The sequence below is a fragment of the Scyliorhinus torazame genome, chromosome 8 (assembly GCF_047496885.1).
Source record: "Scyliorhinus torazame isolate Kashiwa2021f chromosome 8, sScyTor2.1, whole genome shotgun sequence".
NCBI lineage: Eukaryota > Metazoa > Chordata > Chondrichthyes > Carcharhiniformes > Scyliorhinidae > Scyliorhinus > Scyliorhinus torazame.
Window position 1 is genome coordinate 102288796 of NC_092714.1, and position 23624 is coordinate 102312419.

A 23624-nucleotide genomic window follows, 5' to 3' on the forward strand; every position below is an offset into this window, starting at 1 on the left:
GAAGGGAAGAGAGAGGTCCCACTTCAACTTTTATGGACCGGACCAGAAGTGAAACGGCCAAAAAAGCGGCATTGGAGCAGCGGGAGAAGCGAGGGAAGAAAAGGAAAATGGCGGCAGCCGGGGTCAAAGCAGAGTGCGAGCCGGAGCTGCAGGAGTTCATCAAGCGCTGCTTCGAGGAGCTGCGCAAGGAGATGCTGTCGGCAATTGAAGGACTAGGGATGACCCAGAAGGCCCACGAGGTAAAGATCCAGGAGGTACAGAAAAGAGTCAGTGAGAATGAGGACGAGATCTTGGGCCTGGCGGTGAGAGTGGAGCAGCACGAGGTGCTGCACAAGAGGTGGGCGGGAAGACTCGAAGACCTGGAGAACAGGTCGAGTAGAAAGAACCTGCGGATCCCGGGTCTCCCTGAAGGAGTGGAGGGGGCTGATGCCGGGGCATAGGCGAGCACGATGCTCGGGGCGATGATGGGCGCGGAGGCTCCTTCGAGTTCGCTGGAGCTGGATGGGGCACACCGGGTGCTGGCGAGGAGGCCCAAGGCAAATGAGCCGCCAAGGGCGATGGTGGTGAGATTTCACCGGTTCACGCACAGAGAGAGGGTCCTGAAATGGGCCAAGAAGGAGCGGAGCAGGAAGTGGGACAATGCAGAGATCCGAATATACCCGGACTGGAGTACGGAGGTTGCAAAGCGGAGAGCGGGTTTCAACCGGGCCAAGGCGGTGTTGCACCAGAAAGGAGTGAGATTTGGAATGCTGCAGCCAGCGCGACTGTGGGTCACACACAAGGACCAACATTATTATTTCGAAACGCCTGAAGAGGCGTGGACCTTCATACAAACCGAAAAGTTGGACTCAAACGGAGGGCGTGTGAGGGTCGGGGGGAAGTTTGAGGTTTGATGTGTGATGGTTGTTGTATATAGGGGGTCAATCACACGCAGGAAATGTTACATGGGCTGGGGGAGAGAGACAAGGCCGCGACAGGAGCTGCGCCAGAGGGGGCGGGGTAGGCTTTGGAAAGCGCGGGGCAAAAGGGGGTGGGGAGGGCGGGTGGGGGGGGGGTGAGAGCCCCTCCCATCCAGCTGATAACGTGGAATGTGAGGGGCCTGAACGGGCCGGTGAAGAGGGCCCGAGTGTTCGCGCACTTAAAGGGACTGAAGGCAGACGTGGTCATGCTCCAAGAGACACATCTGAAGGTGGCGGACCAGGTCAGGTTAAGAAAGGGATGGGTAGGACAGGTATTCCATTCGGGACTGGACGTGAAGAATAGAGGGGTGGCAATATTGGTGGGGAAGCGGGTGTCATTTGAGGCCAAGACTATCGTTGTGGATAATGGAGGGCGATATGTGATGGTGAGCAGTAGGTTGCAGGGGTCGTGGGTGGTGTTGGTAAATGTATACGCCCCGAACTGGGATGATGCTGGATTCATGAAACGCATGTTGGGGTGCATTCCGGACCTGGAGGTAGGAGGCGTGATAATGGGTGGGGACTTCAATACAGTGTTGGACCCAGCACTGTACCGCTCCAGATCAAGGACAGGAAAGAGGCCGGCGGCGGCCAAGGTGCTTAGGGGGTTTATGGATCAGATGGGGGGAGTGGACCCATGGAGGTTTGCTAGGCCGCAGGCCAGGGATTTTCTTTTTTCTCCCACGTGCACAAAGCCTACTCCCGAATAGGTTTCTTTGTTCTGGGCAGGGCGCTCATCCCGAGGGTGGAGGGGACGGAGTATTCGGCCATAGCCGTTTCGGATCACGCCCCGCACTGGGTGGAACTGGAGCTGGGAGAGGAGAGGGACCAACGCCCACTGTGGCGGCTGGATGTGGGACTGCTGGCAGATGAGGTGGTGTGTGGGAAGGTGAGGGGGTGTATCGAAAGGTACTTGGAGGCCAACGACAACGGGGAGGTGCGGTTGGGGGTGGATATGGGTGGCGTTGAAGGCGGTGATCAGGGGAGAGCTAATCTCCATCAGGGCTCACAGGGAGAAGACAGAGGGCATGGAAAGGGAGAGGTTAGTGGGGGAGATTTTAAGAGTGGACAGGAGATACGCAGAGGCCCCGGAGGAGAGATTACTTGGGGAAAGACGACGGCTCCAGACGGAGTTTGACCTGTTGACCACAGGGAAGGCAGAGGCACAGTGGAGGAAGGCCCAGGGGGTGACCTACGGGTATGGGGAAAAGGCTAGTCGGATTCTGGCACACCAGCTCCGTAAGAGGATGGCAGCGAGGGAAATAGGGGGAGTCAAAGATGGAAAGGGAGCCACGGTGCGGAGTGCGACGAAAATAAACGAGGTATTCAAGGCCTTCTATGAAGAGCTGTACAGATCCCAGCCCCCCGCGGGGGAAGAGGGGATGAGACGATTCCTAGACCAACTGAGATTCCCGAGGGTGGAGGAGCAAGAGGTGGCTGGTTTGGGGGCACCAATTGGGTTGGAGGAGCTGAGCAAGGGTTTGGGGAGCATGCAGGCGGGGAAGGCCCCGGGACCGGACGGGTTCCCGGTGGAGTTCTACAGGAAGTACGTAGACCTGTTGGCCCCGCTACTAGTGAGGACCTTTAATGAGGCAAGAGAGGAGGGGACCCTGCCCCCGACAATGTCGGAAGCGACGATTTCTTTGATCCTAAAGCGGGACAAGGACCCACTGCAATGTGGATCGTACAGGCCGATCTTGCTCCTCAATGTGGTTGCTAAGCTGGCAAAAGTGCTGGCCACGAGGATCGAGGACTGTGTCCCGGGGGTGATCCACGAGGGCCAGACGGGATTCGTAAAGGGCAGGCAATTAAACATCAATGTGCGGCGGTTCTTAATCGTGATAATGATGCCATCGGAGGAGGGAGAGGCGGAGATCGTGGCAGCTATGGACGCGGAGAAGGCCTTTGACCGAGTAGAGTGGGAGTACCTCTGGGAGGTGCTGCGTAGGTTTGGGTTCGGGCAGGGTTTATCAGTTGGGTTAAGCTCCTTTACAGAGACCCGTGGCGAGTGTAGTGACGAACCGGCGGAGGTCGGAGTACTTTCGGCTGTACCGAGGGATGAGGCAGGGGTGCCCCCTGTCCCCCCTGTTGTTTGCATTGGTGATCGAACCCTTGGCCATGTCATTGACGGAGTCTAGGAAATGGAGGGGGGTGGTCCGAGGGGGAGAAGAGCATCGGGTATCGCTATATGCAGATGACCTGTTGATGTATGTGGCGGATCCAATGGAGGGGATGATGGAGGTCATGCAGACTCTAAGGGAGTTTGGGGAGTTTTCGGGCTATAAGCTCAATGTAGGGAAGATTGAGCTCTTTGTACTACAGGCAGGGGACCAAGAAAGAGGGATAGGGGATCTACCGCTGAAGAGGGCGGAGGGGAGCTTTTGGTACCTGGGGATCCAGATAGCCAGGAGTTGGGGGGGCCCTACATAAACTGAATCTGACGAGGTTGCTGGAGCAAATGGAGGAGGACTTCAAAAGATGGGACATGTTACCGCTCTCGCTGGCGGGTAGAGTGCAGTCGGTCAAAATGGTGGTCCTTCCGAGGTTTCTGTTTGTGTTTCAGTGCCTTCTCATCGTGATCGCCAAGGCCTTTTTTAAGAGAGTAGGTAGGAGTATTATGTTGTTTGTATGGGCGAATAGGACCCTGAGGGTAAGGAGAGGGTTCCTGGAACGCAGTAGGGACCGAGGAGGGTTGGCGCTGCCAAACCTAGGGAGCTACTACTGGGCAGCAAATGTGGCGATGATCCGCAAGTGGGTGATGGAGGGAGAGGGGGCGGCATGGAAGAGGATGGAGATGGCGTCCTGTAAAGGTACGAGCCTGGTGGCGTTGGTGACGGCACCGCTGCCGCTCTCGCCGACAAGGTACACCACGAGCCCGGTGGTGGCGACAACGCTAAGGATCTGGGGCCAGTGGAGACTGCACAGGGGTGCAATGAGAGCCTCGGTGTGGTCCCCGATCAGGGGTAACTACCGGTTTGTCCCGGGGAGGATGGACGGGGGGTTTCAGAGTTGGCATCGGGCGGGGATTAGAAGAATGGGGGACCTGTTCATTGACGGGACGTTTGCGAGCCTAGGGGCACTGGAGGAGAAGTTTGAGATACCCCCGGGAAATGCTTTTAGATATATATTAGAGGGTGTTTGCGAGGCGACAGGTGATGGAATTCCCGTTGCTCTAGGCACAAGAAATTCAAGACAGGGTGATCTCGGGTGTATGGGTCGGGGAGGGCAAGGTGTCGGCAATATACCAGGAGATGAAAGAAGAGGGGGAAGCGCTGGTCAAGGAGCTGAAGGGTAAATGGGAGGAGGAGCTGGGGGAGGAGATTGAGGAAGGTCTGTGGGCTGATGCCCTAGGTAGGGTTAATTCCTCCTCCTCGTGTGCCAGGCTCAGCCTGATACAATTTAAGGTGGTTCACAGAGCGCACTTGATGGGGGCGAGGTTGAGTAGGTTCTTTGGGGTAGAGGACAGATGTGGAAGGTGCTCAGGGAGCCCGGCGAACCATGTCCATATGTTTTGGTCATGCCCGGCACTGGAGGTGTTCTGGAGAAGAGTGACGGGAGCAATATCTCAGGTGGTAAATGTCCGGGTCAAGCCAAGCTGAGGACTAGCAATATTTGGAGTAGTGGACGAGCCGGGAGTGCAGGAGGCGAAAGAGGCCGGCATTCTGGCCTTTGCGTCCCTCGTAACCCGGCGAAGGATCTTGCTAATGTGGAAGGAGGCGACGCCCCCTAGCCTGGAGGCCTGGATAAACGACATGGCTGGGTTCATAAAGCTGGAGAGGATTAGGTTTGCCTTGAGAGGGTCTGCGCAGGGGTTCTACAGGCGGTGGCAACCGTTCCTAGACTATCTCGCGGAGTGTTAGAGGAAGGTCGGTCAGCAGCAGCAGCAACCTGGGGGGGACGGGGGGGGGACGGACGTCCTGGGAGGAGGGGGGAATGGGGGCTTGCCTGGGAGGGTGGATGAGCAAGAGATAACATGAAGGATTGGGGAAACTGGCACGTGCGGGAGAGAGCCAGTGTACAAAGCTATGTAACATATCATTTTACCATGTATATATCTTGTTCTGTGCGATTTCTTGTTATTTTGTTACGGGGGGGGGGGGGGTTATTGTTTGTAAGGGTGAAAAATTGTGTTAAAAAACTTTAATAAATATATATATATTTTTTAAAACTTAGTTTCTCGTGAAATTATACCATAAAGGATTTCCAGTAAAAAGAAACTTGCACCACTTAGCCTATTCCTTTACCTGGTTCAAGCTCATTACGCATATTCTAACCATATTTGTAATAAGATCCATGGTATTAGAATCAAAGTAAGAAGTCTTACAACACCAGGTTAAAGTCCAACAGGGGTTTTACATCTGAGAGAATATACTTCAAGTTTTAAGTGTATGGCCTGCTTGCGTAGTTTGTATTGGCCATTTGGGGTATTGACCATGATGAACCAAATCTCATTTTAAGCTGGCAACTCACATTGTTCACCATTAGATTTATTTCCTCACTCTTCAGCTTGAAATCCTTTTACACTGTAACTTGCTGAAAGTCTCAGTGAGGGTAACAAGTCTCCTGGTCAATGAGCTTTAAAGATTGAGAAAGCAACAGAGGAAGGGCAAAGAAAGAGGGTGATTTCCTGTCAAAGCAAGTACAGAAAGAGAAATAAAGCGAGGGAAAGAAAGGTTGAATTAAATGAGAGAGAAAAAGACAGAAAGAAAAGAAATAAAATTTACATGCAAGAGTGAAAGTTTAAATTGTTCCTTTACTGAGCCACGGAAATTGATTTTTCACTAACAATTCTCACAATGTTTAAAGGGTGCTTCTCTCTGCCGTGAGCTCAATGGCCAATTAATGTACAAATCCAACAAGTTCTTAACGATAACGGGAAGGCGAAGGATGAGATGCCATTCATGGAGCGGCATAAATCAATCAGTAAAATCTGGAGATAAGCAGCTCAGTGCATATCTAAAGCTGCTGAATTTGCTGATTTGAACATTAATAATCATAGGTATTGGTGACATGTCATTATTTTTCTAACAAAATTCACCCCTACCTGTTTTAATTAATTCTTTGGTTAGCTCTGGTTTTTTTGTATGATAATGATTTATTTAAACACCCAAACCATTATTTACCAATTTATCTTAAGATAGAACAATATCACACATAATATATAAAGCAGGACATGGGAAATTTTCAATTGTTTCTTATTCATTGGTTTAAACAACTTATCCGTATCAAGTGCCAAAACCCATGGGACATTCAGTTGGTTAAAGTGCTGGTGAGCACAGCTCAGTAGATGGTTTAAAGCCAATAGTTGTGAGTTGGTTGAATTTAGTCATTCTCCGCTTCCCCCTAACAACAGTGAATAATTTATTATCATAAACGTCATGTTGTGTAGTAACCTGCATGGGACACACGGGGCAAGCGTGCCATGTGGCTCGAGGAGTATGAACTCCCCCGCTAACTACAGGGGCAGGGTTACATTGTGTAGAGGGTCAGCCAGAATGTAACAGCCGACAGACAGAAAGGGCCGATGACTTTCAGCCGGGTCCCTTGTGTACACTGTAATGCGTTAATAAATAAGTTTCTGTTAGTTACTCGACCGATTCCATTTCACTGTTACTAAATTGGCGACGAGGATTAAAACCAGAAGCCACTGATATGTTACTCTGCCACCTATGGCATCTCTGAAAACTATGTTCGCCTCCAACTAAGGTACGCTTGTCTACACTATGCTTCTGTTCAGGCGCTTAGATACGTTTGATCCCGCCGTTGAGTCATGGGAGAATATATGGAACGACTCCAATATTTCTTCAACGTCATCAATGTAACCGAAAATGACTGTCAAAGAGTAATCTAGCAGACAGCCTGCGGCACTCACACGTTCGGTGTTATTCGGGGCCTCACATCTCTGGCTGCACCAGATATGGTAGTGATTGACCAGATAGTCAGGCTTGTGAAAAACCATTTTAACCCTACCCCTTCAGCCATTGCGCAAATACATCGGTTTAATACTGCGGAATGGTCTGAGGAGGAGTTAGTCGCTGAGTACGTATCCCAGTTGAGAACTTGCGCTGAATATTCCGATTATGGGCCTGTTCTTGCGGATGTGCTTCAGGACCGTTTAGTTTGTGGGATCGACAATCATGAAATCCAGAAGTGGCTTTTGGGTGAAGGGTCCTAACTTTCCAACAAGTGTTGCAAATCTTTCCCTCCCAGGACACTGCGGCCGGGAGTGTACAAATCCAAAGTGAATGATGGCCCTGCCCCCCTCCCCTTCTTTCACTGCCCAGGATGAGTTGATGGGAGGTGCTTGGCCCCAGACCTCATGACTCAAAGCCTCGACGGACGCCCTCGCTGGATTTGGGCGGGGCTGACTGCGCACCATGTGGCGGTGTGGCCATAGGAGTCGCCAGCTGCATCGCCCACGTGCGAGACATCGTCTTGCTCGCTTGGGCCATGCTGCTCGTTGGCCCCATGCCCGGGCCCACCATATCGATGATCCTGAGGAGACTGCCGACGAGTAGGACATGCTGCTCAACAGCCTGGCTGGGCACCTTGTCACTCCCTTTTGGATTCCAGTACATGTCAATGGACACCTTGTCCAAATGGAGTTGGATACTGATGCAACTATCTCTGTGGTCACCCATAGTGTGTGCGATTGCATCTGCTTCGGGATGAGTGAATTGACCTTAACTAATTCAGCGGTCCGTATTGCAACGTATACCGGAGAACGTCTGCCGATAGTGGACCCACACTCACCCCTGTGATCTGCGAGCATCGGTCACTTCACCTTATTGTCTTGAACGGGGACAGCCCAATCTGTTAGGCCGTGACTGGTTGCACCGGTTGCACCTCGACTGGCCATGTATCCTTTGAGGGGAAACAGGAGGGTTGGGTGCGGTATTGAACAAATTCCTCGATGTTTTTGGACCAGGTTTGGGAAAGATACCGGGGGCTGTGGCGAAGATACAGGTCGACCCACAGGCTGAGCCTCGGTTTTTTACATGCCAGGCCAGGCCTCGATGCACTTCTAAGGAAGGTAGAGGCTAAATTGCAGCAGTTAGAGGACCTCAGGATCATTCGGTCAGTTTGTTTCAGCGACTTAGCGGCTCCGGTGGTATCGGCATTGAAGCTGATCGGACTTTCTGCCTTTGCGGTGATTACAAATTAACCATAAATAAGGCATCCGGCTGTACCACAAGCCGCATCCCTGCACTGAAAGCCTCTACACCACGTTGACGGGAGTCTCCACTTTTACAAAGCTTCACATGAGCTATGCTTACCTGTAACTCAAGTTGCTCAAGACATCAATAAAATACGCATATAGGGTTCTACACTAGGTTTCTGTCTGCACCAGCAGCGGGTCATAGAGGGTATTCTACGTGGTCTTCCCTGTGAGCTGGTTTACCTCGGCGACGGCTGATTAGGGGAGCGAAGGAGGTTGAACACTTGCAAAACTTTTTCTGGGGTGTTTCTCTGAGTACAGCATCCATCTCCGCAAAGCCCAAATATGTCTTTAATGCAAAGGAGGTCATCTACTTGGACTACTAGATTGACTGCTTGGGCCTCCACCCCATGGCTGACAAGGTGCAGCCTATCAAGCTGGCCCCAGCACTGGATAATGCTTTGGAGCTTTGCTTGTTCGGGCTTCATTGATTACTCCAGCTGCTTTTTGTCAAACCTGGCTATGACCCTGGCCCCCCTTCATTGGTCGCTGCAGAAAGGCAGACTTTGATTGTGGGGCAAAGAACAGGATGCTGCTTTTCAGCTCATGAAGCGGACGCTGACTTCTTCCAAGGACCTCAAGCATTTTGAGGCCAGCAAGCTGCTATTCTATGCCAAATGACAACCGTCCTGTACTACCCACCGTATGAGCGACAGACTGGGTCGCCCAAAGCCTGCACTCCAGGACATTGAAGGGTGCAGAGCGCAATTATGCACAGATAGAAAAAGAGGGACCGGCGGCCATTGTTAGAGTCAAGAGGTTCTATCAGTACATGTGTGGCTGCCATATTTATGTTGTTACTGATCACAAACCATTGCTTGGCCCATTCAGGGAAGATGAAGCGGTTTTGCCGATTGCCTCGGCCTGCATTCAACGGTGGGCTCTCCTTTTGGTGGCTCATCAGCATTCGCTCGAGCACACACCCAGCTCGTTGTTAGCACAAGTAGATGCATTAAGTCGGCTTCCTTTGCCCGCGATATCGGTAGACCTGACCACGGCTGGTGACGTTGTGACGGTGTTCAGGTTCACGGTCACTCTACCTGAGATGGTTGCCTGCATCCAGGACTGGACGCAGTACAAATCAATCTTTGCAAAGGTATTCCATCTTGTTTTGACCAGTGGGCCAGGCCAACAGCTTCCAGTTGAACTCAAAGCATTCTCGACAAAACTGTCAGTGCTGACTGTTGAGGACGGGTGTGATGAACGGTTATTGTAACACTGTACCCTTGTCATCATGTAAGATGATGTCCCCTTTAAGACCAGGCTTGGAACCCTGGGAACTCCGCCTCTGGCTCCGCCCATCTGTGAGCCGTATATAAGGGGCCGCCTTGTGGGCAGTGCAGCAGTTAGCACACTTCTCGGCTCTAGCCTAGTTCTTAGTTTATTAAAGCCTTCTTTACTGTTCACACTCTAAGCGTCGTTATTGAGGGTACCACAACGGGATCCTCCTGTGGGGCACTAGGACCATTGTTCCCAAAAAAGGGCGATCACTCGTTTTGAGCGACCTCCATTCTGAACATCTGGGGATTTCTAAAATGAAGATGCTGGCTCGGAGCTATAGATGCAGACATCGAGTTGCTCACCCAGCGCTGCCATGTGTGCCAGTTCCATCAAAAGCTTGCAGTAGCTGCGCCTCATGGAAGTGACCGGGATGTCCCTGGGCTTGCATTCCCACGTGGATTTTGCGGGACCATTTTTGGGCTCAATGTTCCTCGTTTTAGTGGACATTAGAAGTGGCTGGAGGTTCACAAGATGTCGTCCATCACCTCCTGCGCGGCCATCGGCCGTTGATGTGCATATTTCGCCACGCATGGGTTGCTGGAGGTACTGGTGACAGATAATGGGGCATCATTAATTAGCGAGGAGTTTTCCGCTTTCATCCCGATGAATGGCACCCGACATGTCCGCACAGCACCTTATCATCCGGCTTTGAATGGCCTGACTGAACGCGCCGTACAAACAGTGAAGTGGAGTTTGAAACAGCAGACCTCTGGTTCAATGGATACCCGGCTGGCTTGTTTTCTTGTTTCGTATCGCTGCACTCCTCATGCTGTTACGGAGTTGCTGCAGCTGAGCTGTCGATGGGTCACCGTCTTCGTACACAGTTGGGTTTATTACCCCCCGACATCAGCGCCAAAGTACACCACTCACAAGATAAACAAGGGTGTTGCCCGATGCACGCCGTTCCCTACGCTGCTCTGCATCTGACCAAAAGATCAGCACCCGCTGATTGGTCCTCGTTGGCTTCCAGGGGTCGTCATTCATCAGACCAGTCCTGTCTCATACCAGGTCTGTGTGCAAGGCCAGCTATGAGGCATCTTGATCATCTTGACGTCAGGTCATCGGCTGCTCCATTAGATCCTTGTCGTCCCTCGTCTTCACTTTGGCCGGCTGTTAAGGTGTCACCTCGGGACCTTCCTCCCTGGCTCGGTCGGTTCCGCCACAGTTACAGTCTATGCACTCAGTCCCATCTTCTTCTCCGAGGGATTTCAAAACACTTGTATGGTCATCGGAGTCCGATTTACAGATCTAGATCTCTGTGATCTCTGAATCGAATGCTGGCTCCCAGCCACCGCCTGTTGGTTCTCCACCACTTCAATCCAACTGCAAACGCTGTTCTCCAGCACGGTATACGCCAACTACTCCAGTTCCTCAGCCAGGACGCGATTTACCCCAACCAAAACGCCTGCGTCACTCGCCACCCGTCGAGACTTGTTGCATCTTCATCGGCAGCTTCTTCGAACTTCTTCGTCTTCTCATATTCTTTGTTATCCTCATCTGTCCCTGAGAGTGTGTTCGGTCTTGGGGGGACACTCATGGGGCAAGATTGCCAATCTTCCCCGTGTGGCTCAAGGAGGATGAACTCTCCCACTAATTACGGGGTAGAGTTACATCGTATATACATTCGGCAAGAATGTACCGACCAATCAACAGAAAGGACTGGTGCCTTTCAACCAGGTCCCTTGTGTACATACTACTGTGTTAATAAATGCGTTTCTGTTGGTTATTTGACTGACTCCATTTTGCCGTTACTAAATGTTGAATGGCTACTTTCTGAAGAGTTTTGATGTTCAATCAGTGAATAACTCCAACTCTATGTGTAAGGTAATTCCAATCTGATCATTGTAATTTTCCACATTGAAAAGGCAAATATAATCTCTTAACAAGCAGCAATAAACCAAATAACAATTTTATTCAATTTTTGGGGGAGCAATGCAGAAAAGATTTTTTTTTAATTGAAAATATTGGCTTATCTCCCAGTTTTCCATTCATTGTAAAGTTCATCTCTACCATTTGTAAAAAAAATTAGAGTACCCAATTCTTTTTTCCAATTTAGGGGCAATTTAATGGGCCAGTTCACCTATCCTGCCAATCTTTGGGTTGTGGGAGTGAAACCTACGCAGACACGGGAGAATAGGCAAACTCCACACGGACAGTGAGCCAGGGCCAGGATCGAACCCCGGTCCTCGGCGATGTGAGGCAGTAGTGCTAACCACTGCACCACCGTAATGCCCCGATAGAATTCTAGAATTTACAGCGCAGAAGGAGGCCATTAGGTCCATCGAGTCTGCACCGTGTCATGGGAGAGTACCTTTTAAGAAATGGGGGTTTATCGATTAGCTGTAGTGGGTGTACCTTTAAGAAATGGGTGTTTATTAGAGAGCTGCAATGATGTCAGAGAGTGGGTGGAGCTGGGCTGTCTGTCTGCTTTACTTTCATTTTAGGCTGTTTGTTACAGGGTGTGGTTAGTTTCGTTTTGAGAGCTGGATAGCTGCAGGCAAAGCAAGGAGCTGTATTAAGGACCTCTCTGCAAACTAAAGACTGTCTCCAAATCAATTGCGTGATTTCAAAGTGCTGACTGCTCTCAATAGTGAATTTAAACCTGATCTCTGCATTAAAAAAGGTATTTTGTCTTCCGGATATTGTTTGGGAATGTATTAACGGTTATCTATCGAGTACTGTATTCTTTGGGGATTTATTGGTGTTGATAGTTGTTAAGATGTTTACTGTGGGTTTATAAAGTGTTAACTGGTTTCATAAATAAACATTGTTTTAATTTAAAAGTACTGTAAAGCACTGTTGCAACTCACCTGTAGAGTAGACTGTGTGCTCCCCATACCACAATCTAGTAAAAGGCGTGGGTCAGGTGAACTCCATGATACGCTTTGGGGTTCTCTAAACCCTGGCCCATAACAAATTGGGGGCTCGAAGGGGATAAAACTCTATCTATTGGATTGCCTTTGTGAACTTAAAGACAGTGAGGGGTGAGCATATGTGGGTGCTTTTCAGCTGTGGTATTCCAATTTAAGCAGGGAGTGTGTTGTGGACAATGGCTCTTTCAGAGGCTCTGAAGTTTTTGGGGGTGGAGATGGTCACACGCAGTACCTTATGGACAGAGACTAAAAACAGACTTTTAGATATGGCAAAAACATTGCAGTTAACATTACCTGCCAAGGTACGAAAAGATGAGGTACTTATGGCGGTAGCTGAGCATTTAAAATTGCCTGAGATACAGTCTGACGCATTAGAAATGGCAAAACTTCAGTTACAAATCAAGCAACTTGAACATGAAAAAGAATTAAAGCAGCTTGAATACGCAATGAGAGAAAAAGAAAGAGTGGCCCTAGCAGAACAAAAAGAAAGAGAAAGGGAAATACAGATCAGGGAAAAAGAAAAAGAGAGAGAGGAAAGGGAAAAATAGAGAGAGTTTCAACTTCGGAAAATGGCCATGAAACATGAATGTCAGTTAAGATTGGCTGCTGGAAAGGAAAGCGTACAGTTGGGGGATAGTGATGAGGATGAAGCAAAAGAGCATAATAGTCGAAGGCTTGGTGGGGATCTATTTAAATATGTCCAAGCATTGCCAAGGTTTGACAAGAAGGATTAGAAGCCTTTTTCATTTCATTTGAGAAGGTGGCTAAACAGGACATGTGGGTTTTACTGATTCAAACAAAGCTGGTAGGTAGTGCTAGTGAAGTGTTTGCATCACTACCGGAGGAGGTACCTGGGCTGTATGAGGAGGTGAAAAAATCCATCTTAGGTGCATATGAGCTAGTGCCTGTAGCCTACAAACAAAGGTTTAGAAATTTAAGGAAAGAATTTAGTCAAACATACATGGAGTTTGAAAGGATCAAACAGAGTAATTTTGATAGGTGGATAAGGGATTTGAAAATAGATCAAACGTATGAAGCTCTCAGAGAAATTATACTTTTGGAGGAGTTTAAAAATTCAATTCTTGATGTAGTGAGAACTCATGTGGAAGAGCAGAGGATTAAAACTGTGAGATTAGCAGCAGAAATGGCAGATGATTATGAATTAGTTCATAAATCAAAGCTTGGTTTTGGACATCAGTTTCAGCCTGTGAGGGATAGAAACTGGGGACATGAGAAATACTCAAGTGGTAGAGGTAAAGGAGATCCAATGGGAGATAATAAGGAGAATGTACCTCAGGTGAAAAAGGAAATCTAGGCGGGTGGAAGAGACATGAAAAGTTTCAAATGTTTTCACTGTAATAAACTAGGCCATGTAAAGTCACAGTGTTGGTGGTGGAAGAAAAGCCCTGGGAAGACTGATATGGTAAAACAGGATAAGATAGTAGGGTTTGTTAAAGTGGTAAAGGAAAGCCCAAGTGAAGCGAAGGAGGTACAAAAGATTGTACAGCCTGATCAAGGGGTGATTGATAAGAAGGTGCCAGATCTCTTTAAAGAATTTACTTGTGTGGGTAAAGTTTACTCATGTGCATCAGGAGGAGCAGGGAAAGAAGTCACCATTTTAAGAGATACGGGAGCTAGTCAATCTTTGATAGTAAGAGATGAGGAGTTATGTTGTTTGAGAAGAATGTTGCCAGAAAGGGTGGTGATATGTGGAATTCAGGGTGAGAAGAGTAGTGTTCCATTATATAAGGTAAGGTTGGAAAGTCCAATGAAGAGTGGTGAAGTGGTAGTAAGAGTAATAGCGAAACTATCTTGTCCAGGAATACAGTTTATCTTGGGTAATGATATAGCTGGATCGCAGGTGGGAGTGATGCCTACTGTGGTTGATAAGCCAGTGGAAAATCAGACAACTGAAGTATTGACGGGCGAATGTCCTGGGATTTTTCCGGATTGTGTAGTAACAAGGTCGCAAAGTTAAGACAAGAGGAGAAATCAGAGAGTGAAGATAAAGGTGAAGTGCCATTATCAGAAACGATTTTTGATGAGATGGTTGCAAAAGAACAGGTGGAGGATGAGGCGGATATTTTTCATTCAGGAAAATTGGTGGAGTTACAACAGAAAGACATAGAAATAAAATGGATGTATCAGAAAGCATACACAGAGGAGGAATCTGAGTGTATACCAGAGTATTGTTACTGTAAAAATGATGTCTTGATGAGAAAATGGAGACCTTTACATATGCGGGCGGATGAAAAGTGGGCAGAGGTTCAAGTAGTATTGCCGGTAGTATAGAAAGGAGGTGTGCAATAGCACATGTGGTACCAGTGGGAAGTCATTTGGGAGCAAGGGAAACTCAAGCTAAAACCCAAAATCATTTTTATTGGCTGGACTACATACAGATGTAGTTAAATTTTATTGATCATGTCACACATGTCAAGTGATAGGGAAACCTCGAGCAGTGATAAAACCAGCGCCCTTCATACCCATTCCAGCATTTGAGGAACCTTTTACAAGGGTCCTAATTGACTGCGTAGGACCACTTCCTAAAACGAAAAGTAGGAATCAATATCTTTTGACTATAATGGATGTGTCTACTAGGTTTCCAGAGGCCATTCCAGTACGTAATATTACAGCTAAAAAGATTGTGGAGGAGTTATTTAAATTCTTTACTAGATATGGACTACCCACAGAAATACAATCAGATCAAGGATCGAATTTTACTTCAAAGTTATTCAAAGAAGTTATGGATAGCTTAGGAATAAAACAATTTAAATCAACTGCGCACCATCCAGAATCGCAGGGAGCATTAGAAAGGTGGCATCAGACATTAAAGACAATGTTGAGGCTTATTGCCATGATTATCCAGAAGATTGGGCTAAAGGAATTCCATTTGTACTGTTTGCAATTAGGGATGCACCTAATGAGTCAACCAAATTTGGTCCTTTTAAATTAATTTTTGGTCATGAGGTAAGAGGACCACTTAAATTGATTAAGGAAAAATTGGTGAGTGAGCAGTCGGAACTTACATTATTGGATTACGTGTCAAATTTTAGGGAACGATTAAATAGAGCTGCTGAATTGGCTAGACAGCATTTAAAAGTTGCACAAAATGTGATGAAACGGGTCGCAGCCAAGAAATCCAAAGTTCGTAGTTCTGCCTGTGGAGATAAAGTTTTAGTATTGTTACCAGTGGTAGGTGAACCTTTAAAAGCAAGGTTTTGTGGACCTTATCAGATTGAAAGGAAATTAAGTGAGGTGAATTAACTCACCGAGTGTGTCATGTGAATATGCTTAAAAGGTACTTTGAAAGGGAAGGAGAGAAAAAGGAGGCGGTTTTAATGATTCTAACTCGTGTCGAACCAAATCCAGATGACTTTGAATTTGACATACCTCAAATTAAATTGGAAAACGAGGATGTTCTTAAAAATTGGGATAAATTGTTGAGTTACCTTCCAGAGGAAAAACAAACAGACCTGAAAGAGTTATTGATATCACATGGGCAAGTTTGTGGAGATAAGTTGGGAAGCACTAAAATGGCTAAACATGATGTAGATGTGGGAAATGCTGTTCCAATCAAACAACATCCAAAGAGACTTAACCCTTTAAAATTGGCACAGGTTAACAAAGAAATTGAGAGTATGCTTAAAAATGGCATAATTGAAAGGGTTTGCAGCCAATGGAGCTCACCCGGAGTGATGGTACCAAAACTGGACGGTACCCAACGGTTGTGTGTGGACTATAGAAAAGTTAATGCAATTACAAGAACGGATTCTTATCCTTTTCCACATTTGGAGGATTGCATTGAGAAAGTGGGACAATCAGCTTTTATTACCAAACTGGATTTACTTAAAGGTTACTGGCAGGTACCTTTATCCGAAAGGGCAAAGAAGATTTCAGCTTTTGTGACTCCAGATGGTATATACCAATTCAAAGTTATGCCATTTGGCATGAAAAATGCACCAGCCACAACGGCTAACTAACAAAGTAGTTTCAGGATTACCCAATTGTGCGGTATACATCGACGATCTGGTAATTTTCAGCCAGACATGGAAAGAACATTTAAAGCATCTGATGGACTTATTCGATCGACTTCAGGAGGCGAGTTTGGTGGTAAACCTAGCCAAAAGTGAATTTGGAAAAGCTGGCTTCTCCTGCAGGAACACAAATGGGGCTGCCAGGCAGGTCAGATGTCGATGATGCCTGGCATGTGTGGGCACCGCATGTAAACAGGAGTGCTAGGGGCTGAGGAGGTCGGGTGCTGGGTCCCTGCTAGGTGATAGCATTTGGGGTCCAGGTGATATTCCAAGGAGTAACGGCAAGGTGGAGTGCAAAGATTAGACAGGGAGCACTTACCCTGGCAGAACATAATAAGTTGTTCATCTTGCGGCATTCATAGAATCTTAGAATTTACAGTGCAGAAGGAGGCCATTCGGCCCATCGTGTCTGCTCCTGCCCTTGGAAAGAGCACCCTACCCAAGCACATAACTCCACCCTATCCCCGTAACCCAGTAATCCCACCTAACCTTTCTTTTTGGACACTAAGGGCAATTTAGCATGGACAATCCACCTAACCTGCATATCTTTGGACTGTGGGAGCACCCAGGGGAAATCCACGCACAGACCAGTGCTGCGACTGTCTCTCAGACAGGATTTGTTATCTTGTTGGATGGTCTCCTGCCAACCTGAGGGTATATTATTGCCCATCTCTCCTCCACGCCATCGAACATATGGGTGAGGGCCCCTCCATGAATCGAGGAGCAGGCTTGTTTGCTGCCATCCTTCTGGTTTGAATGAGAGCAGATGCTGTGGAATCATTTAAATGCAGCACCCCTTGGTTAAAGTGCTCCGATGACCCTTTGTGCCTCAGGTATGGTATTTTTCACATGCGCAATTTTTTTTCTCAAATGCCTAAAAATTGCTGGCCGGATCGCACGGCTGGGGCTGCCGTGAACCATGCCGGTTTCCGCGCCGAGATTGACAATTTGCCATTTTTGCAAAATTCCACCCTTACTTAATATCTGTCGCTCTTTCTTGATAAAAATGTACGTCCATTATCAATCCAATTAAATTGCTTCTTTTGTCTATAGTATTTTTTCAAAGCTCTACCAATTTGTTTAGTGGATCAACGAAACCATCTTTTCCTCCTTGCTGTATGCACTGATTTAGAAAATGTTCAATTTTAAAACTAACCAGAAAGAATGCTTTAAGCTGGTGTGATGCATAATGAATTGAGCCCGAGCGATAAGGAATGGATGTAATTGGGTGCTTTTTTTGAGTGGAGCACATTGCAGACGGCACAAAACCTGCCAATTATTCCTGTTTGTTTTTTATGTGCATGCTGGGAGTGGCAAATCAGGAGAAGAAATGTGATTGGAAGATGAATTGTATTGTTTGAGGTACTCATGACAAAGCCCTCTCCTTTAGAATGACGGGTGAATTGTAGCTTGCAATGTGGCTGACATCAATGTTAAAGCACAGCTGAGGCACAGGCTCTGATGTACAGGGAAACGTACTGTTGTTAAATGTCAGCCTGAAGGCTTACGGTTACTGTGAAGAAACTGACTGTTACAATCGAAGGCTGAGACGGATTAACATGAAGGTAAATTATTGAATTGCATCATGCTGTCGTATGTGAGCCATAATCATCCTCATCTTGAATTATGTAGATGGCTTCTGCAGGGAGGAATAGTATTCAGTGTTTACCCATACACTGTGTGCCTGTTATTCTGCATTGTGTGTGGTGCCTCAGTACAGAAACAGCTGTGCGCTTTGCAATATAGCAGCAAAGCCCTCTTTGTTCGGAATGGCAGACCACCTAACTTCAAGAAACATTTTTATTCTGATGAACCTCGTAATAACTATAACACATCTTAGAACCATTGCTGGGAGGTGGTTGTTGATGTGTTCGAAAGAAGCATCATCGATCATTTAAAGAGGTTTTCAGACATAACTTAATAAGCCATAACCTATTTAGGTTTGTTATAAAAATTGAACAAAGGAACTCTGAATGACTGGGAAATAGCAAATATTAATGAGACAATAAATGAAAGTAGCCCAGATAATGCATACCTGCCTGCTCTGTGAATTCAATCCTTTTAAATTAAGCTTTAACTTTGATGAACTTGTACCGACCTACATATTTTCCACAGAACCGCTCAACAGCTCCAGACATGTGCAAAGTTTCTTGTTAAAAAGAATTAAAAAAATTAAAGCGAACGTGGCCATGGAAATATTGGCAAAACCCTGCAGATCACAGAAATCTGAAATAAGAACAGAAAGTTCTGGAAATACACGGCAAGTCTGGCAGTATCTGTGGAGAGATAAACAGGTCACTTGCTGGTGGTGTATCCAAGATCACACGAAGAACGGGGAGTTGGGTTAGGTGCTGCACAACTGTGAGTGCAAGTGGAGATGGATCACTGATTTGAGGATAGACAGGAGATGAGAGAAAAAAGAAAAGCAAAATAGACCATTTTTATAAATGACCTGGAGGAGGGCGTAGAAGGATGGGTGAGTAAATTTGCAGATGACACTAAAGTCGGTGGAGTTGTGGACAGTGCGGAAGGATGTTACAAGTTACAGAGGGACATAGATAAGCTGCAGCGCTGGGCTGAGAGGTGGCAAATGGAGTTTAATGCAGAAAATTGTGAGGTGATTCATTTTGGAAGCAATAACAGGAAGACAGAGTACTGGGCTAATGGTAAGATTCTTGACAGTGTGGATGAGCAGAGAGACCTCGGTGTCTATGTACATAGATCCTTGAAAGTTGCCACCCAGGTTGAGAGGGTTGTTAAGAAAGCGTATGGTGTGTTAGCTTTTATTGGTAGAGGGATTGAGTTTAGGAGCCATGAGGTCATGTTGCAGCTATACAACACTCTGGTGCGGCCGCATTTGGAGTATTGCGTGCAATTCTGGTCGCCGCATTTTAGGAAGGATGTGGAAGCATTGGAAAGGGTGCAGAGGAGATTTACCAGAATGTTGCCTGGTATGGAGGGAAGATCTTATGAGGAAAGGCTGAGGGACTTGAGGCTGTTTTCGTTAGAAAGAAGAAGTTTAAGAGGTGACTTAATTGAGGCATACAAGATGATCAGAGGATTGGATAGGGTAGACAGTGAGAGCCTTTTTCCTCGGATGGTGATGTCTAGCACGAGGGGACATACCTTTAAATTGAGGGGAGATAGATATAAGACAGATGTCAGAGGTAGGTTCTTTACTCAGAGAGTAGTAAGGGCGTGGAATGCCGTGCCTGCAACAGTAGTGGACTCGCCAACACTAAGGACATTCAAATGGTCATGGATAGACATATGGACAATCAGGGAATAGTGTAGATGGGCTTTAGAGTGGTTTCACAGGTCGGCGCAACATCGAGGGCCGAAGGGCCTGTACTGCGCTGTAATGTTCTATGTTCTATGTCTCTTTAATCGATGTTGCCCAGCAAAGTGTCACTCAGCATCGATTTGACATCAATGTACTTTTCAGCAGGGACAGTGGTAGAAACAGGAAGGTTGGCTATTCCCTTACCCCACCGCTGTTGCTACTTTTGTGTAGGAAAATGTTTCCAGCAAAATTGTGCAATTGACCAGTTAACCTCTTTCAGTGGTGTTCACTGTGAGTTAAATGTTAGCCAGGAATCTGAGAGAGGTCCATTGCACTTACAATTATGCTATGGGAGAGTTTACATTTTGGAATCATAGAATGGTCACAGCACAAAAGGAGTCCATTCTGCCCATTGTGTCTGTGTCGGTGTTCTGTGAACAATTCAGCAGATCCCACCTCCCTGCCTGTTCCTCATCTCTGCCTCCAACCCACTCTTGGGTACTGCATTCCAGATTCTAACCTCTTGCTGGGTAAAAACGGCATATATTTTTTTCATCGTGTCACCATTGGTTCTTTTGCCACTTGCCTTTATTTTGGCTCTATGACCTATCAACATTGATTTTGACATGACTATCAAATCTTCTCTCAACTTTCCCTTCTCTCAGAAGAATAACACCAACTTCTCTCATATATTCAAGTAACTGACCTCTCTCATCCTTGGAACCAATCCAAGTAAATCTTCACATCCCTCCCAAGTGTGGTGCCCAGAATTTGACACAGTACTCCAGTTGAGGTTCAACTACAGTTTTATAAAAGTTCATCATAACCTCTTTGCTTTTACACTCTTTGCTTCTATTCATAAAGCTCAGATCCCCATATACCTTTTAAACCCTTTCCCCCGTATACCTTTTAATCCATTTGGGAATGAGGCTGAGTGTTATCAGCGATTAATAAAGGAGGTCAGAATGTGTGAAAAATGTAGTGCACAAGAAAATCCTGCAAGGGAAAGACAAATCAACAGAACATATTTAAAAACCTTGTACCTAAATGCACGCAGTGTTCGGAATAAGCTGACAGCACAAATAGAGGCAAATGAGTATGATTTGGTGGGGATTACTGAAATGTGGTTGCAGGAGGACCGAGACTGGGAGTTGAATGTCCAATAGTACTCAGTATTCAGAAAGGATAGGCTGGATGGAACAGGAGGTGGAGTTGCTTTATTGGTTAAAGATGACATCAAGGCTGTATTAAGAAATTCTATCGCCACTAAGGGCCAAAATGTTGAATCGGTCTGGGTGGAAATAAAAAACAAGGGAAAAAAGTCCTTGGTAGGAGTAATTTACAGGCCTCCGAGCAATAGTTCCAAAGTGGGGAATAATATAAACCAATAAATAATGAGAGCTTGTGAGAAGAGCACAACGGTAATCTTTTTAAAAAAAATTTAGAGTACCCAATTCATTTTTTTTTCCAATTAAGGGGCAATTTAGCCTGACCAATCCACCTACCCTGCACATCTTTGGGTTGTGGGGGAAAAACCCATGCAAACACGGGGAGAATGTGCAAACTCCACACGGACAGTGACCCAGAGCCAGGATCGAACCTGGGACCTCGGCGCCTTGAGGCAGCAATGCTAATCACTGTGCCACCGTGCTGCCCTGCACAATGGTAAGCATGGGTGATTTCAAAATGTATATTGACTGGATTAATCAAACTGGCAAGGGTAGCGTCGAGGGAGATTGTTTCTTAGAGCAACATGTATGGAGCCAAGCAGGCTATTTAAGATTTTAGTATTATGTAACGAAGAAGGTTTGATAAATAGTCTTGTCATTAAGGATCCTCTTGGAAGGAGTGATCACAGCATGCTAGAATTACAAATTCAGATTAAGTGAGAGAGGACAGAGTACTATACTAGAGTTTTAGCGTTGGACAGAGGTAATTATAAAGGCCTGAGGAAGAGTTGGCCCAAGTAGACTGGGAACAGATAATTGATGATAGGACAGTTGAGGAACAATGGCGGATGTTCAGGGAGATATTAAATGCCCGTCAATTAAAGTATATTCCTGAGAGGAAGAGGAATTGTAAAAGGGAGAAAACCATTCCATGTCTAAACAATGAAGGCAAAAACTAGGGCATACCATACTGCAAAAGTTAATAGTAAGCTGGAGGATTGAGAGTACTTTAAGGTTCAGCAAAGGGCTACTAAAAATAAAATCAAAAGAACCAAGATGAACTACAAAAGGAAACTAGCAGAAAACATAAACGCTGATACCAGAAGCTTCAATAGGTATATAAAGAGGAAGGGAAAAGCTAAAGTAAATGTTGGCCCTTTAGAAGGCGATACTGGTGAGGAAATAATGGGGAACACAGAGATGGCGGAGGCACTGAACCAGTATGTTGCCTCTGTCTTCACGGTAGAGAATAATAAAATCTTTCCAAAAACTGCAATTAATGCAGAGAAACCTGGTGCAATAACTATCACTAGGGAGAAGGTATTGAATAAACTAATGGGATTAAAGGCAGATAAGTCTCCGGGACCTGATGGCCTGCACCCTACGGTGGGTGGTCAGCAGAGATAATGGATGCTTTGGTTTTGATATTTCAAAATTCCCTAGATTCTGGAAAGGTCCCAGTGGATTGGAAACATGCTAATGTGATGCCCCTATTCTAAAAGGGAGAGAGAAACTAGGAAACTATAGACCGGTTAGCTTGAACTCTGTGGTGGGGGTGTTGCTGGAATCAATCAAGGAGGAGATGACTGCTCATTTAGAAAGACAAAGCTAAATCCACCATTATCAGCATGGTTTTGTGAAGGGTAAGTCATGCTTGACAAACTTGCTTGAGTTCTTTAAGGATGTATCCAGCAAGGTGGATAATAGGAACCTGTGGATGTGGTATATCTAGACTTTCAGAAGACGTTTGCCAAGTTGCCGCATAAAAGACTGATCCAGAAGATGAGATCATAGGGGATTGGGGTAGAGTACTAGATTGGATCGAGGATTGGCTGACTTACAGAAAGCAGAGTGTCGGGATAAATGGGTCCTTCTCTGGCTGGCAAACTGTAATTAGTGGGGTGTCGCAGAGGTCAGTCTTCGTACCTCAACTGATTACAATCTATATAAATGATCTGCGAGCAGGGACAGAGTGACACATAGCAAAATTTGTGGATGAAACTAAAATAGATGGGAAAGCAGGCAGTGAAGAGGAGATTATGGGCTGGATTCTTTGCCCTGCCGCTCCACATTTCTGTTTCAGTATGCTGGCGGGATGCTCCATTACACCGGCTGGTCAATGGGGTTTCCCATTGTGGGGCAGCCCCACGCAGTCGGGAAATCCCCGGGCTGCTGGCAAAACGGAGCATCCCGCCGGCGGAAAATCCAGCCCAATGAGTTTACAGACTAATATAGATAGGCTAGAATGGGTCAAAATTTTGACAGATGGAGTTTAATGTGGATAAGTATGAGGTTATCCATTTTGGCTGAGAAAATAGAAATGCAAATTATTAGCGAGATGGAAAGCATATTTAAGATGCTTCTGGGCAGTGGGATTTTGGTGCCTTTGTTCATGAACCGGTATGCAGGTACAACATCAAATAAAAATGGCAAATGGAATTTTATGTTTATTGCAAAAGGATTGGAGTATGAAAGTAGAGAAATGTTGCAATTGTATAGCGTACTGATGAGACCACATCTGGAATACTGTATCCAGTTTTTGTCTTCTTATTTGAGGAAGTATGTGGTGGCATTGGAGGTAGTTCAGAGGAGGTTCACCAGATTGATTCCAGGGGTGAAAGAGTTGATGTCTGTGGAGAGATTAAACAATTTGGGCTTATACTCGCTGGAGTTTAGAAGAATGAGAGGGGATCTGATCGAGGATATGAAATACTAAGAGGGATTGATAAAGTAAAACGTAGGCCAAATGCTTCCCCTTGTGGGCAAATCTAGAACAAGAGGTCACAGATATAGGTTAACAGATGGT

At 46.5% G+C, this 23624-nt stretch overlaps 1 protein-coding gene across 2 annotated transcripts in view; it reads left to right on the top strand.

The window, feature by feature from the left end:
* Nucleotides 1–23624, top strand: part of LOC140428016 (uncharacterized) — a 147684-nt gene that overhangs the window by 24112 nt on the left and 99948 nt on the right. Inside the window, exon 1 of one of the 2 annotated variants that reach the window (XM_072513966.1) lies at nucleotides 17684–17931. The exons of the other annotated variant lie outside the window; for it this stretch is intronic. Within the exon in view, the coding sequence (XP_072370067.1) occupies nucleotides 17926–17931 (6 nt within the window). The 5' untranslated portion in view covers nucleotides 17684–17925. Of the gene's footprint in view, nucleotides 1–17683; nucleotides 17932–23624 lie in introns of those variants that run through there. 2 annotated transcript variants of the gene reach the window in all.